Consider the following 16,732-nt stretch of genomic DNA (forward strand, 5'->3'; position numbering starts at 1 on the left):
GGAGGCCAGCCAGGAGTGCGGTTGGAATAGTCAAGTCTAGAGGTAACAAAGGCATGGATGAGGGTTTCAGCAGCGGATGAGCTGAGGCAAGGGCGGAGACGGGCGATGGTACGGAGGTGGAAGTAGGCGGTCTTTGTTACGCTGCGGATGTGTGTTCGGAACACATTTGGTGTGATAACATTATATATTTAATATCTTCTACTGTTTCTGTCCTTAGATTAAATCGGATGCAGAAGACTTACCGGGTGTTAGCATAACCTACATCGTTACTGGACCCGGGGTTAATGAGCCACCTCGTGGTCTGTTTGTGATCGATAAACACACCGGTGCATTAAATATTACAGGAGAGGTGGACCGTGAAATAAATCCACAGTTCATCGTAAGTTGCAGCTCCTTTCCCATGTTGGAAGAAAGCTTGTTAAAACATGGCTCTTGTTCCACATTTCTCATACCCTGTGAAGATTGCTCTGTGCAACAAGATTCATCACTAGTCAATTACTCTCTGTACTATTCCAATGCTTGTTTCTCAGACTATTTTAGCAATGGTAATAAAGAAAGACTTGCATTTATACAGCGCCTTTCATGACCACTGGACGTCCCAAAGCGCTTTACAACGTGTAGTCGCTGTTGTAATGTAGGAAACGCGGCAGCCAATTTGTGCACAGCAAGCTCCCACAAACAGCAATGTGATAATGACCAGATAATCTGTTTTTAGTGATGTTGATTGAGGGATAAATATTGGCCAGATCACTGGGGAGAACTCACCTGTTCCTCTTCGAAATATTGGCCGTAGGACCTTTTACGTCCACCTGAGCGAGCAGACGGGGCCTCGGTTTAACGCCTCATCCGAAAGATGGCACCTCCGGCAGTGCAGCACTCCCTCAGCACTGCACTGGAGTGTCAGCCCAGATTTTTGTGCTCAAGTCTCGAACCCCCAACCTTCTGACTCTAATGACATAACTAATGTAATTTTAAATATTCCATTCATATAAACCCCACAGCATTTATAACGTGCTGTAGTTTTCTTATCCCATCTTGTGTGAGTTGTATTAGTAATTGGGATAGCTTTGTTCCTTATACAGCATTCGTACATTGTGTAGTGACTAACGTAAGTGGAATTGGGCGGTTTTTCATTGTATTTACTTGTTCTCTGCAGCCATTAGAGAACCATAACAAGAGTGCTTCAATATAGTGAATGTCCCAAAGCCCTCAACAGAGGTGACAACCAGATACTGAGGAGAGACTGGAGAGATATTAAGCAAGATGACCAAAAAGTATGGTCAGAGAGCTCGATTTTTGAGGAGGCTTTTGAAAGAGAGAAGAGAGGGACCCAAGCAACACACTTTAGGAAGAGGGTCCAGGGGAGATTTACCAGAATGGTTCCAGGAATGAGGGACTTCAGTTACGTGGCTAGACTGGGGAAGCTGAGGTTGTTCTCCTTGGAGCAGTGGAGGCTAAGAGGAGATTTGATAGAGGTGTTTACATTTATGAAGGGTTTCGACAGAGTAAATAAAGAGAAACTGTTTCCAATGGCTGAAGGGTCGATGAGCAGAGGACACAGATTTAAGGTGATTGGCAAAAGAACCAGTGGTTAGGATTTGAAATGCGCTGCCTGAAAGGGTGGTGGATACAGAGTCAATAGTAGTTTTCAAAAGGGAATTGGATAAATACTTGAAAGAGAAAAAATTGCAGGGATATGGGGAAAGAGCGGGGAGGGAGTGGATTGCTTTTCGAACGAGCCGGCACAGACTCGCTGGGCCGAATGCCGACCACCTGAGCTGCACTATTCTATGGTGCTATGTTTAAGGAGTGCAGAGCGGAGATGGAACAAAAAGTGGAGGGGGGGGAGGGGGGTGGGCGTGGTGTTGAAAAGGAAGATCACATTGGAACAGCGGCGAGTGTGCATTGCTGCATGGCGCTGGAAGAGGTTATAGAAGTAGGGAGGTACGAGGCTGTTGAGCGAGACAACGTGATGGTGGATGGGAAGTCAGTAGGAGTTGGCGAGAGTAGGTGTGATTGGGACAGTCTGGAATCCAATGCGGCCGGAGGCGATTCAAGTAAGTTATAGTTTTTAAAAGAAGGAAAGTTGCGAACCCAGGAGAAAGATAGAAAGAACTAGCAATATAGACATGTGCCTTATCAATGCCTAAACTCGGAACTTGCGCACCTTGTCCGTACCCGTAGGGTCACAAAATACCGCCCAATATACCTACGATTCTGACTAGACTTCTACAGTGCCAGAATATTTGGCTTGGTGAATCTTTTTTATTTATTTATATATATATATGTATGTATATATTTTCAGCTTACAGGTCAAGCCTATGATCAGTACGGAAAACCAAGAGAAACCCCAATTGAACTCGTAGTTAAAGTTATAGATATAAATGATAATTCTCCAATTTTCAAACTAAACGTCTTTGAAGGGAGTGTTGAAGAGCTGAGTGCATTCGGTAAGTTATTTAAATTTTTTTTAATACTTCTCTTTTAAATGTTGTTTGTCTTTCCGCTCCTGGTGCCTGAATCTGGCGTTGGAATGTGGACCTGCCCCAGGCACTGATACCGAGCGAAAATGCTCAGTATTAAAATTTGTGACAGTCTAAATACGCAATGATTTATCAACATGATGCTATGTTCAGGTTAGAGGTCAACCATAAGTAAGTTTTTTTTTTTGGCTATGCAGGATCTGATTTAGCTTCCAGCTCTACTGTGGGCGTGCGCGCGCGGGCCTGTGGGTGTGTGCGGAATCTGATTTAGCTTCCAGCTCTACTGTGGGGGTGCGCGGGTCGGTGGGTGGGCGCGCGCTGCGGGTCGGTGGGTGGGCGCGCGCGCTCGGGTCTGTGGGGGTGCGTGCCTGTGTGTGTCAGTGACAGACAATTGGACAGATTCTGTTCCCATCTATGTGTCTACACACGTGCTTTTGCAGAGGTATTATTGGATAGTGATCAGGAATGGGAGTCCCATTTAAGAGCATAGGAGCAGGAGGAGGCTATTCAACCCTTTGAGCCTGTTCCACTGTTCAACTAGATCATGACTGACCTGTATCTTAACTCCATCTACCCGCCTTGGTTCCGTGACCCTTAATACTCTTACCCAACAAAAATCTATCAATATCAGTTTTGAAATTTTCAGTTGACCTCCAGACTCGGCAGCTTTTTGGGGGAGAGAGTTCCAGATTTCCACCACCCTTTGTGGGAAGAAGTGTTTCCTGACATCACCCCTGAACGGCCTGGCTCTAATTTCAAGGTTATGCCCCCTTGTTCTGGGCTCCCCCCCACCAGAGGAAATAGTTTCTCCCTCTCGACCCCATCAACTCCTTTAATCATCTTAAACACCTCGATTAGATCTGAGTCTTCTATATTCTAAGGAATGCAACCGGTCCTTATAATTTAACCCCTTAAGCCCCGGTGTCAGTCTGGTGAATCTGCGCTGCTCCCCCTCCGAGGCCGATATATCCTTCCCGAGCTGCTTGAACTGGTGCAATCTCAGTTTAAAAATGTCAAATCTCTGTATTGTTGCATCCCTTCTAGGTACACTTGCAATGAAGCTGAATGCAACTGATGCAGATGAAGGCGAGAATGCCATTATTAAGTACAGAATCATATCACAACATGTTGAGGAACAATTTACTGCTACAATGAATGGAGAAATCAAAGTAATAGATACGCACCTAGACCGGGAGGTTAGTGAAAACATTTCACGTGAGTGTGTTAACATATCTTGCAGACCCGCAAAGATTCTTAATCATAGAATCATGGAAATTTATGGCACAGGAGGAGGCCATTCGGCCCATCTTGCCCGTGCCGGCCGAAAAAGAGCTATCCAGCCTAATCCCACTTTCCAGCTCTTGGTCCGTAGCCCTGTAGGTTACCGCACTTCAAGTGAATATCCAAGTACTTTTTAAATGCGATGAGGGTTTCTGCCTCTCCCACCCTTTCAGGCAGTGAGTTCCAGACCCCCACCACCCTCTGGGTGAAAAAAAGTTCTCCTCAACTCCCCTCTAATCCTTCTACCAATTACTATTATGAAGGGGTTCGATAGGGTAGACGGAGAGATGTTTCCACTTGTGGGCGAGACCAGAACTAGGGGCCGTAAATATAAGATGGTCACTAATAAATCCAATAGGGAATTCAGGAGAAACTTCTTTACCCAGAGAGTGGTGAGAATGTGGAACTCGCTACCACAGGGAGTGGTTGAGGCCAATAGTATAGATGCATTTAAGGGGAAGCTGGATAAACACATGAGGGAGAAAGGGAATAGAACGATATGTTGACGGGGTGAGATGAAGAGGGGTGGGAGGAGGCTCGCGTGGAGCAGAAATACTGGCACGGACCAGTTGGGCCGAATGGCCTGTTTCTGTCCTGTAAATGCTTTGTAATACTACCGTGCCCACTTTACCTCGATGGTTTTCACGTTACAAAATTATTCCCAGTGTGATTTGGCCGCTTGGTGTTACAGCGCTGAATCTGTATGGTGCTGGGCCTCTTGGTGATAATGTAGCTGCTTTTAAAATCCCGCTGACACCATAATTCTGATGTTCTCACGTTGCACATGCAGTGCACTGAGCAATGATTGATGGCCAGTATTGCAGCAGTGGCCGCCTTGTTTTACCACATCGAGTCCAGTGAGCAAGTACATCGACTGCCTTCCTTAGTGGGGGCTCTAAGGCAATCGAGGGATTTAGGGATCGGGGCGGGAAGGTGGAGTTGAGGCCGATGATCAGCCGTGCTCTTATTGAATGGCGGAGCAGGCTCGAGGGGCCGAATGGCCGACTCCTGCTCCTAATCCTTCTGTTCTTCACACCTCTGCTCCTCCCATCCACTCCCTCTGAACCAATGGGCTAAACTTCCTTCCCGTTAAACATAGTAAAGCTGAAGCCATGATATTCAGCTCCTGCAGACGCCTATTTATCTCCAGCATTGACCTCATCAGTTGCCCTGGTTGACGCCACAGACTAAGCTCAAAGTTGCGTAGATCTCAGTTGAAGATATTGTAGCTTCATTTTGTCTGTAATGATTTAGGTCACAGCTCATCTTTCAGGAGGTGGAGTTACTCTTTAAAAGGTGATGTCATCAACAAAGACAGGAACATTTCTGTTAACATAAGAAATAGGAGCAGGAGTCGGCCATTCGGCCCCTCGAGCCTGCTCCGCCATTCAATGAGATCATGGCTGATCTTCGACCTCAACTTCACTTTCCCGCCCAATCCCCATATCCCTTGATTCCTTTAGTATCCAAAGATCTATCGATCTCAGCCTTGAATATACTCAATGACTGAGCCTCCACAGCCCTCCGGGGTAGAAAATTCCAAAAATTCACCACCCTCTGAGTGAAGAAGTTTCTGATCTCGGTCCTAAATGGCCAACCCATTATTCTGAGCCCTGGTTCTGGACTCCCCCGCCATCGGGAACATCCTTCCTGCATCTAGTCTGTCCAGTCCTGTTAGAATTTTATAAGTTTCAATGAGATCCCCTCTCATTCTTCTAAACTCGAGCGAGTATAAGCCCAATCGACCCAATCTCTCCTCATACGTCATTCCTGCCATCCCAGGTATCAGCCTGGTGAATCTTCGCTGCACTCCTTCCATGGCAAGCACATCCTTCCTCAGATAAGGCGACCAAAACTGCACACAATACTCAAGGTGCGGTCTCACCAAGGCCCTGTACAACTGCAGCAAGACATCCTTGCTCCTGTACTCGAATCCTCTCGCTATGAAGGCCAACATACCATTTGCCTTCTTTAACCGCCTGCTGCATCTGCATGCTTACCTTCAGCAACTGGTGCACAAGGACACCCAGGTCTCGTTGCACTTCCCCTTCTCCCAATCTATTGCCATTCAGATAATAATCTGCCTTCCTGTTTTTGCCACCAAAGTGGATAACCTCACATTTATCCACATTATACTGCATCTGCCATGCATCTGCCCAATCACCCCACCTGTCCAAATCATACTGGGGTTTCTCGGCATCCTCTTCACAGCACACACGCCCACCCAGCTTTGTGTCATCTGCAAACTTGGAGATATTACATCTAGTTCCCTCGTCTAGATCATTAATAGCTGGGGTCCTAGCACCGATCCCTGCGGTACCCCACTAGTCACTGCCTGCCACTCGGAAAAAGAGCCGTTTATTCCAACTCTTTGCTTCCTGCCTGCCAGCCAGTACCTTGCCCCCGATCCCATGTGCTTTAACTTTACACGCTAATCTCTTATGCGGGACCTTATCGAAAGCCTTCTGAAAGTCCAAATAGACCACATCCACTGGTTCTCCCTTATCTATTCTACCAGTTACATCCTCAAAAAATTCCAGTAGATTAGTCAAGCACGATTTACTTTTTGTAAATCCATGTTGACTTTGTCCGAGCCTGTCACTGTTATCCAAGTGCTCTGCTATTACATCCTTTATAATGGACTCTAGCATTTTCCCCACTACCGATGTCAGGCTTACCGGTCTGTAATTCCCTGTTTTCTCTCTACTACCTTTTTTGAATAGTGAGGTAACATTAGCTACCCTCCAATCCATGGGAACTGTTCCAGTCTATCGAATTTTGGAAGATGACCAGCAATGCATCTATTATCTCTCGGGCCACTTCCTTAAGTACCCTAGGATGTAGATTATCAGGCCCTGGGGATTTATCGGCATTCAATCCCGTCAATTTCCTTAACAATATTTCCCTACAAATACTGATTTCATTCAGTTCTTCCCCCTCATTAGACCCTATGTTCACCGACATCTCTGGGAGGTTATTTGTGTCCTCCTTTGTGAAGACCGAACCCAAAGTATGTATTTAATTGGTCTGCCATTTCTTTGTTCCCCATTATAAATTCCCCTGATTCTGACTGCAACGGACCTACGCTTGACTTCACCAATCTTTTTCTCTTCACATATCTATAGAAGCTTTTACAGTCAGTTTTTATGTACCCTGAAAGCTTACACTCATACTCTCTTTTCCCCCTCTTAATTAATCCCTTTGTCCTCCTTTGCTGAATCCTAAACTGCTCCCAATCCTCAGGTTTGCTGCTTTTTCTGGCCAATTTATATGTCCTCTCCTTGGATCTTATGCTATCCCTAATTTCCCTAATGTTATAAATCTCATCATTCATCAAGAAACTACTCGTGAAATAACGCTGGACGGCCAGCTGGTGGCGCCGTCCAAGGAGTATAAATACTCGGGTGTCGGCCCCAGCTTGCCAGGGACATTTTGTAAGACAAGGAACTAGTGAAGTACAACTGGACCTCCATGTTCTGAAACAAGTTGATTAAAGCCTTGCTTTATGCTCAAATCAAGTGCGCAGTGAGTTTTATTACGTCACCTAATTTCCCTTGTTAGCCACGGTTGAGTCACCTTTTTTGTTTTATTTTTATGCCAAACAGGGATGAACAAATTCTGTAGTTCATCCATGTGATCTTTAAATGTTTGCCATTGCCTATCCACCGTCAACCCTTTAAGTAACATTCCCCAGTCCATCCTACCCAACTCGCGCCTCATACCATCGTAGTTTCCTTTATTTAAATTCAGGACCCTAGTCTCTGAGTCAAATACTTCACTCCCCATCTAAATGAAGAATTCGATCATATTATGATCGCTCCACCCCAAGGGGCCTTGCATAACAAGATTGCTAATTAATCCCTTCTCATTACATAATACCCAGTCTAAGATGGCCTGATCTCTAGTTGGTTCCTCGACATATTGGTCCAGGAAACTATCCCGTATGCACTCCAGGAATTCCTCCTCCACAGTATTGTTACTAATTTGGTTAGCCCAATCTATATGTAGATTAAAGCCACCCATGATAACTGCTGTGCCCTTATTGCAAGCGTCTCTAATTTCCCATTTAATGCCATCCCCAACCTCGGCATTACTGTTTGGGGGTCTGTATACAACTACCACTAACATTTTCTGCCCCATGGTATTTCTCAGCTCTACCCATACAGATTCCACATCATCAGAGCTAATATCCTTCCTTACTATTGCGTTAATCTCCTCTTTAACCAGCAATGCTACCCCACCTCCTTTTCGCCTATCTTTCCTGAATATTGAAAACCCCTCGGCCATGTGACCCCTCGAGCTTGTTCCGCCATTTAATAAGGTCATGGCTGATCTTTGACCTCAACTCCACTTTTCCCGTCCAATCCCCATATCCCATGATTCCCCTAGAGTCCAAAAATCTATCGATCTCAACCTTGAATATACTCAACGATTCAGCATCCACAGCCCTCTGGGGCAGAGAATTCCAAAGATTCATAACCCTCTGAGTGAAGAAATTCCTCCTCATCTCTGTCTGAAATGGCCGACCCCTTATCCTGAGACTATGCCCCCCCGCCTAGTTCTAGACTCTCCAGCCAGGGGAAACAACCTCTCGGCATCTACCCTGTCAATCCCCCCTCGGAATCTTATATGTTTCAATAAGATCACCTCTCATTTTTCTAAACTCCAGAGAGTATAGGCTCAATCTCTCCTCATAGGACAACCCTTGCATCCCAGGAATAAATTTAGTGAACCTTCATTGCACTGCCTCTAAGGCAAGTATATCCTTCCTCAGATAAGGAGATCAAAACTGTGCACAGTAAGCTTGTGGATAAGCTTGTGATATTTTGTTAACATGGATGCCCTCTGTTCTGGGCACATAGTTTGGTTGACAAGCAAGGGCTTCTAACATGTCATGACCTAAATATGGCTTGAGGTCACCAGCAGGGAAAATTGTATCGTATTGACATTGAGACCTATGTATATAATGTGTTTTGCTTTATGAATACTGTACGATTACATTTTTAATTTGAAGGTGATATTAGTTGTGTTTTAACTGGATGAAATCTTATCTAAAATAACATTTTCCAGAAGTATATTCCTAAAGATTTTTCATGTGGTTTCTACTTATTAAGACCCAGGATTTCTATACGTTCCTTGTTGAAGCTCGTGACAGGAGTGGAAATATTCAAGGATTAGTTGCAACAGCAACCGCTCAAATCAGGATTTTGGATGTTAATGACAACACCCCTGTCATTGAACAATTGGAGGTAAGATCAAGTCTGATACAGTATCGGATTTAATCATCTAGCTAACAGACAGCTAGTGGAAAAAAATTATATTGGGTGATCACTTTGACTACTGCTGAATTTTTGTTTGGTGATATATAAAGAAAAGTGGTGGTATTAGAGTTTTTACAGCACAGGACATTCAACTCAACTGGTCCGTGCCGGTGTTTATGCTCCACACGAGGCTTCTCCCACCCCTCTTCATCTCACCCCATCAACATATCCTTCTATTCTTTTCTCCCTCGTGTGTTTATCGAGCTTCCCCTTAAAAGGCATCTATACTATTCGCCTCAACCACTCCCTGTGGTAGCGAGTTCCACATTCTCACCACTCTCTGGGTAAAGAAGTTTCTCCTGAATTCCCTATTGGATTTATTAGTGACTATCTTATATTGATGGCCCCTAGTTCTGGTCTCGCCCGCCAGTGGAAACATCTCTACCTCTACCCTATCAAACTCTTTCAGAACCTTAAAGACCCTCTATCAGGTCACCCCTCAGTCTTCCTGTTTTTCTTGTTAATTCTTTCATCCTCCATCTACTGCAGGATTGAGCTGGACATCTGAAAGGGAAATTCATAGCTCCATGAACCCTTTCAGATTATTGCATGATCATTTTTAAGCAGAATTCAATGATTCTCTTCAGTCCCATGCCACGGAAAGGTCATGCCCTTGGACCACACTGAGGTTCCGTGGCCTATTTTAGTCCGCTTTATTTTAATGCTTTTCTAGCAATGTTGTTTTTCGTTCTGTGACAAATAAAAAATTGAGTGTGGGAATGTCCTCATTTTAACAAGCATTTTTATATAAAGAAAGACTAATATTTTCAAAAGCAATTTTTATGTTATTAAGGGTTATTGGGGAGAAATTCACTCTTGCCCCATTTGGGGCGCTAATTTTTAAAAGTTTGGAAAATTTAGTGCCAGGCGCTAACGATTACTAACTTTAAAAAAAATTTGGTCTGGCGCTCCAGGAAGGAAGTGGTGGACTAAATCAACCACTCCATTTCCTTCTTGGAGGGCAATCGGCAGCGAGGCGGGGCGGAGATTTCAGCAGCACTGCACACTGGGCCGAGCGGCACCGCCGCGTTCAAAGGCTCCTCCCCTCCCTTAAAGGGAAAGGCCATCGCTGCAGGATCTGCAATGGAAAAAGTACCTACCTGGACCACCAAGGCAGCCGCGATCCCGCGCGATCAGCAGCGTGCCGGGCTGATCGATCGCGGGCAGGAACCCGCGAAAAAAACTAGTACAGGAAAGGGTGAGGTTTGTTTTTTTTTATTTACCTCGGCCACCTCGCCTTTAATCATCGCCCCTCTCCCCCCCGAAATGGCCGGCTGCCCGATGCGCGCCTCCTGCAGCTGTCGGTGTTTTCACCCAGCATTGGTGGGGGTGGGGGGGGTGGGGTGGAAGGCAATTTCGGGTCTGGGGCGATGCGCACGCCAATGACGTCACAATCTCCGAGCGAAGGAGATCGGGGCGCAACGCCTTAGCGCTGCCGCAAAACTCCCGCCAAAGCCATTTACGCCCTGTTAGCGCCCCCCCGGGGTGCTAGCTGGAGGTGCAAAGGTACCCAAATTCACCCCCCATTAAGTATTAAAGATATTAAGGGTTACAGAACCAAGGCAAGTGGATGGAGTTAGCCATGATTTTGTTGAATGGCGGAACAGGCTCGAGGGGCTGAATGGCCTCCTCCTGTTCCTGTATTCCTAATGCATATTTTGCAAATGCCTCCATGGTAAAAATTACTCCTAATTCTAGGAGCCAGGATGGCCATACTTGACTCGCATTCTCTGCGTACCAAGGCTCTAGCATTTATTTATTAAACGGAAAATATTCTCGGCCAAATCTAGAGAGAATCGTCCATGATTTGCATTGAAGCACTGATGTGTCTCCTAATCGCACTAAACCCTCTCTCGAATTCAGAGAAAGACGTGCATTCCTATAGCGCCTTTCACAACCTCAGGACGTCCCAAAGCGTTTTACAGCCAATGAAACACTTTTTCTATAAAAAAAAAAGTCTAGCCTCTGTTGTAATGTAGCAAAGGTGGCAGCTGATTTGCGCACAGCGTGATAATGACCAGATAATCTGTATAGAAAAAGAATTGCATTAAATTCCTTCACAGACAACTAAAGAAACGATCATGTTTTCCATTTCAGCACGTGGCAACTGTGACAGAAAATTCTAAAGATGTTGAGGTGGTGCGCATAAAGGTGTTGGATAAGGATCTAGAATTCACCGACAACTGGTTGGCGCACTTTGATATTATTGAAGGCGACGAAGGTGAACACTTCAGGATGGAAGTGGATAATCGCACAAACGAGGGAATTTTGATTATTCAGAAGGTAATGTTGCAAGTCAAGTAAAGCTGCTTCTACCATGTAAACATCGGAGAGGAACGCCAACGCTTTAAACTCTGAGCACCTTAGCAAGCTGTGGCTAGATGGAGTCCAGTGTGAGCCAAGCGCGAGGCCATCCACTTTGGACCCAAGAAAGTTTGATCAGAGTATTTTCTAAATGGTGAGAGACGAGGAGCCGAGAGATTTAGGGGTCTAAGTACAGAAATCACTGAAGTGCAAAAAAAATAATTAAAAAGGCTAACGGAATATTGGGCTTTATCTCAAAGGGGACTGGAGAATACAAAGGGGTGGAAGTTATGTTACAGTTGTACAGAGCTCTGGTCAGACCCCATCTGGTGTAACTGTGTTCAGTTCTGGGCCCCGCACCTTGGGAAGGAGGTATTGGCCTCGGAGGGGCAGCAGCGCAGAGTCACCAGAATGATACCGGGGCTTAGAGGGTTGAATTACGAGGACAGGTTGCACAGACTGGGCTTGTATTCCGAGTATAGAAGATTAAGGGGTGATCTGATTGAGGTGTTTAAGATGATTAAAGGATTTGATAGGGTAGAGAGAGAAACTATTTCCTCTGGTGGGGGGTGGGGGGGGGGGGGGGGGGGGGGGGGGGGAGTCCAGAACAAGGGGGCATCACCTTAAAATTAGAGCCAGGCCGTTCAGGGGTGATGTCAGGAAGCACTTCTTCACACAAAGGCTAGTGGAAATCTGGAACTCTTTTTCCCCGCCCCCCCCCCCCCCCCCCCCAAAAAGCTGTTGAGGCTGGGGGGGTGGGGTCAATTGAAAATTCCAAAGTGGAGAATAATAGATTTTTGTCGGGCGAGGGTATTAAGGGTTATGGAACCAAGGCGGGTAGATGGAGTTGAGATGCCGATCAGCCGTGATCTAATTGAATGGCGGAACAGGCTCGAGGGGCTGAATGGCCATAATTGGAATTGAGTAAATTAGTATGAGGTCTTTTGTCAATTACTTTTTTTATTCGTTCCTGGGATGTGGGCATCGCTTGCAAGGCCGGCATTTATTGCCCATCCCTAATCACCCTCGAGAAGGTGGTGGTGAGCTGCCATTTCAGAGAGGCAGTTTAAGAGTCAACCACATTGCTGTGGGTCTGGAGTCACATATCGGCCAGACCGGGTAAGGGCGGCAGATTTCCTTCCCTAAAGGACATTAGTGAACCGGATGGGTTGTTACGACAATCCGGTAGTTTCACTAATCTGCCGTGGTGGGATTTGAACTCATGTCTCTGGATCATTAGTCGAGGCCTCTGGATTACTAGTCCAGTAACACAACCACGCTGCTACCGTGCCCCTTCGTGTTTTGTTTGATTATGAATCTCTCTTTTTTTGAATGTTCTTCTGTTTTCACCGGAGAAGATTGCATTTCCTTCTCTTGCCCAGGCACTGAATTATGAAGAAATGGAACTGGTGACATTGATGATTCGAGTTTCTAACAAGGCACCGTACCACAGTTCTGTGCCTGACACCAATATTGTAAAGCCGATTAAAATAAAACTCCACGTGAAAGATGTGAAAGAAGGTTTCACGTTCAAGCCCTCAAAATGGCTCGTGTCGATCAATGAAAGTATTACTCACAAAAAGGTGCATGAAGTGCTTGGGACATATCGCGCGGTTAGTGCGGACTCTGGGAAACCGAGTAAAATGACCAAGTAAGGATGTGATTCTATTGGGGGGTTTTTTTTCCCCCCCTCCACTTAAACTTATTTTAAACAAATCTAGCAAAAACGCTAATCCATATTTTCAACATTGGCAACAGATATGCAAAGAATTATGATGCAGCTAACTGGTTGGTGATTAACTCCGAAACTGGGGAGGTTACCTTTGTTGGGATTCCTGATCGAGAGTCTGAGTATGTGGTTAATGGCACATACACGGCGACCATTTTGGCCATAAATAATGAGAGTAAGTACTATTAACTTGAATGCTAACAAGTTCCGATAAGCACAAATAGAATAATGTATGCACTGTGTATATTGTTGGACATGATATATTTATACCGTACATGTCTACAACATTGAAGAGCATTTGAGATAAGATCATAAGAAATAGGAGCAGGAGTCGGCCATTCGGCCCCTCGAACCTGCTCCACCATTCAACGAGATCATGGCTGATCATCCAAATTCAGTACCCTGTCCCTGCTTTCTCCCCATACCCCTTGATCCCTTTAGCCTTAAGAAATATATCTAACTCCTTCTTGAATATATTTAATGAATTGGCCTCAACTGCCTTGTGTGGTAGAGAATTCCACAGGTCCACCACTCTCTGGGTGAAGAAATTCCTCCTCCATCTCAGTCCTAAATGGCTTTCCCCTTATCCTTAGACTGTGACCCCTGGTTCTGGACTCCCCCGCCATTGGGAACATCCTTCCTGCATCTAGTCTGTCTAGTCCTGTTAGAATTTTATAAGTTTCAATGAGATCCCCTCTCATTCTTCTAAACTCGAGCGAATATAAGCCTAATCGACTCGATCTCAGGCCTAGATGTTGAAATGATTGCATTTAAATGAGCTGACAGGCTTCCCTGCTGGTCCAGAGAAGTTATTTCAGTAAGAAGCTGGACGTACCAATCAGGAACGTCCCGGGTCTGATCCCAAGTGTGTGCTTATGGACATCGAGTTAAGACAGGATCATGTTCAGCTGTGATGTTTTCTGAAGTTGAATGGCTCGCCTACACTCATCGTCCAACCTCTCAGATAAATAATGGCAACTTGCACAAATTGGAAGTCTTCTTAGAATCGTAGCAATGTACAGCATGGAAGGAAGCCATTCGGCCCATCATACCTGTGCCGGCTGAAAAAGAGCTCTCCAGCCTAATCCCACTTTCCAGCTCTTGGTCCATAGTCTTGTCGGTTACGGCACTTCAAGTGCGTATCCAAGTACTTTTTAAATGCGATGAGGGTTTCTGCCTCTCCCACCCTTTCAGGCAGTGAGTTCCAGACCCCCACCACCTTCTGGGTGAAAAAAGTTCTCCTCAACTCCCCTCTAATCCTTCTACCAATTACTTAAATCTATGCCCCCTGGTTACTGACCTCTGCTAGGGGAAATAGGTCCTTCCTATCCACTCTATCTAGGCCCCTCATAATTTTATACACCTCAAATAAATCTCCCCTCAGCCTCCTCTGTTCCAAAGAAAACAACCCCAGCCTATCCAATCTTTCCTCATAGCTAAAATTCCCCAGCCCAGGCAACATCCTTGTAAATCTCCTCTGTACCCTCTCCAGTGCAATCACATCTTTCCTGTAATGTGATGACCAGAACTGCACGCAGTACTCTAGCTGAGGCCTAACTAGTGTTTTATACAGTTCAAGCATAGCCTCCCTGCTCTTATATTCTATACCTTGACTAAGAAAGGCAAGTATCCCGTGTGCCTTCCTAACCACCTTATCTACCTGCCCTGCTACCTTCAGGGATCTGTGGACATGCACTCCAAGGTCCCTCTGATCTTCTGCACTTCTCAGTGTCCTACCATTTATTGTGTATCCCCTTGCCTTGTTAGACCTCCCCAAATGCATTACCTGTCTAGCATTATTGTCTTGGTCACTTTTCCAATAATAAAGCCTTCACGCCGGGAATTTCCTCAGGCCTTCTCCCACCGGCACTGCCCTAGCTGTGGCGCAAGTTCGGCAGAATCACCACTCACACCATAAAGAGGTCGGGGGGGTGGGGGGGGGGTTCTGTGCCAAGGTTACAGTGGTGAAGCGGGAGAACCATCAAGGAAATTCTCAGCTTCTGCAGTTAAACATCTTTCCATGGGAATTATTGGCCCATAATTTCCGACAGGAGGCTTCCTGCGTGTGGATGCCTCTTATCGGGGGAAAAAATCTATGCTCTTACCTGAGGGCTCCCGAGGCCCGGATTCTTCCAATCCTGGTCCTCTCCTGGTGCGCGCGCAGAGGCCCAGGTACCCCAGGGGTGCAGGCGATTCGCAATGCTCCCTGGGATCACGTGGGCCAGGCGAGCCAATGAGAGAAGGGAATCCCCCTTCATACTTTTGACAGGTCACTGAAAAAAGACACAAACATTAAATACATTTTTTTCAATCACATTTTTAAAATGAGTTAAAATTACAGAAAATTTAATTTGTTTAAAATATAATTTATTGAAAAAAGTAATTAAAGTTTTTTACGGGGCTAAAAATAAACTTACCTTTTTTTTATAAAAGTATTTTAAAATTATAAATGAGTTGAAAAAAATGTTTTAAAAATTTTTTTAAGCACTTTTGCTGGTAAAGGCAGGCCTTGCACTTTTACCAGGCATAAGATTTTAAGGTTTTCAGCGGGCGGAGGTTCTCCAGAAAGTGGAACTCTCTCTTTCCACCCCCCCCCCCCCACACAGAGGCCCTTCTCCAGGGCAGGTGGAGGATCTGTCGAGAGGATTCTTGACAGATCGGAAGTGCCGGTTGTCAGCACATGCGCTTCACACGCTGACCGGCAGGTGTGTACACAGCTCGTACACGCCCGTAGGATCGGAAAATACGGGCCAATGTATAAAGCTCTGGTCAGACCCCATCTGGAGCACTGCATTCAGTTCCGGTGGATCCTTTGTCTGTCCTAGGGTCCTACCATTCATTGTGTATTCCCTTGCCTTGTTAGTCCTCCCAAAACGCATCGCCTCACACTTTTCAGGGTTAAATTCCATTTGCCACTGTTCTGCCCATCTAACCATCCCGTCTATATCGTCCTGTAGCCTGTGGCTTCCCTCCTCGCTATTTACCACTGTTACATCGTTATTATTACATCGTTAAATGGAACCACTTTGGTTAGTGTATTTATATTGCTATGTGGCACACTGTAAAAGGCAGTGCGCAATGCAAGGTCGGACATCTTGTATCACTCCGCACCATGCGGCAGCAACATCATAAAAGCAAGAATACAACTGAGTAAAAGTCGTAAACTAAAATGAGTTAAAAGTGTCTGTATTACATAGTAATAAGAACTCAAGGAGACACAACAACCACTCCACCAATCTTCGTGTCATTTGCGAACTTACTGATCATACCTCCTGCAGTCACATCTAAATCATTAATGTACACTACAAACAGCAAAGGACCCAGCACCGATCCCTGCGGTACACCACTGATGTGTATCTTAACTCCATCCACCTGCCTTTCATCCATATCCCTTAATAACTTTGCCCAACGAAAAATTATTTTCAAATGACCCCCCAGCCTCAAAAGGGAGAGTGTTCCAGATTTCCACTCACCTTTGTGTGAAGAAGTGCTTCCTGACATCGCCCCTGAACAGCCTGGCTCTAATTTTAAGGTTATGCCCCCCTTGTTCTGGACTCTCTTTTTCTCCCCCCCCCCCCCCCCCCCCCCCCCCCCCCCCTCCAAACCAGAGGGAC

General features: G+C 45.6%; 1 protein-coding gene across 1 annotated transcript in view; it reads left to right on the forward strand.

The window, feature by feature from the left end:
• LOC147114527 (desmoglein-2-like) overlaps positions 1 to 16,732 on the forward strand; it is a 69,494-nt gene that overhangs the window by 22,036 nt on the left and 30,726 nt on the right. The window contains exons 5-11 of the mRNA XM_085993931.1: positions 218 to 379; positions 2,306 to 2,450; positions 3,528 to 3,679; positions 8,879 to 9,013; positions 11,183 to 11,368; positions 12,772 to 13,040; positions 13,148 to 13,293. Coding sequence (XP_085850057.1) covers positions 218 to 379; positions 2,306 to 2,450; positions 3,528 to 3,679; positions 8,879 to 9,013; positions 11,183 to 11,368; positions 12,772 to 13,040; positions 13,148 to 13,293 — 1,195 coding nt within the window. The remainder of the gene's footprint in view (positions 1 to 217; positions 380 to 2,305; positions 2,451 to 3,527; positions 3,680 to 8,878; positions 9,014 to 11,182; positions 11,369 to 12,771; positions 13,041 to 13,147; positions 13,294 to 16,732) is intronic.

The sequence above is a fragment of the Somniosus microcephalus genome, chromosome 7 (assembly GCF_052327205.1).
Source record: "Somniosus microcephalus isolate GS21.2 chromosome 7, FLI_Smic_1.0, whole genome shotgun sequence".
Classification (NCBI taxonomy): Eukaryota; Metazoa; Chordata; class Chondrichthyes; order Squaliformes; family Somniosidae; genus Somniosus; species Somniosus microcephalus.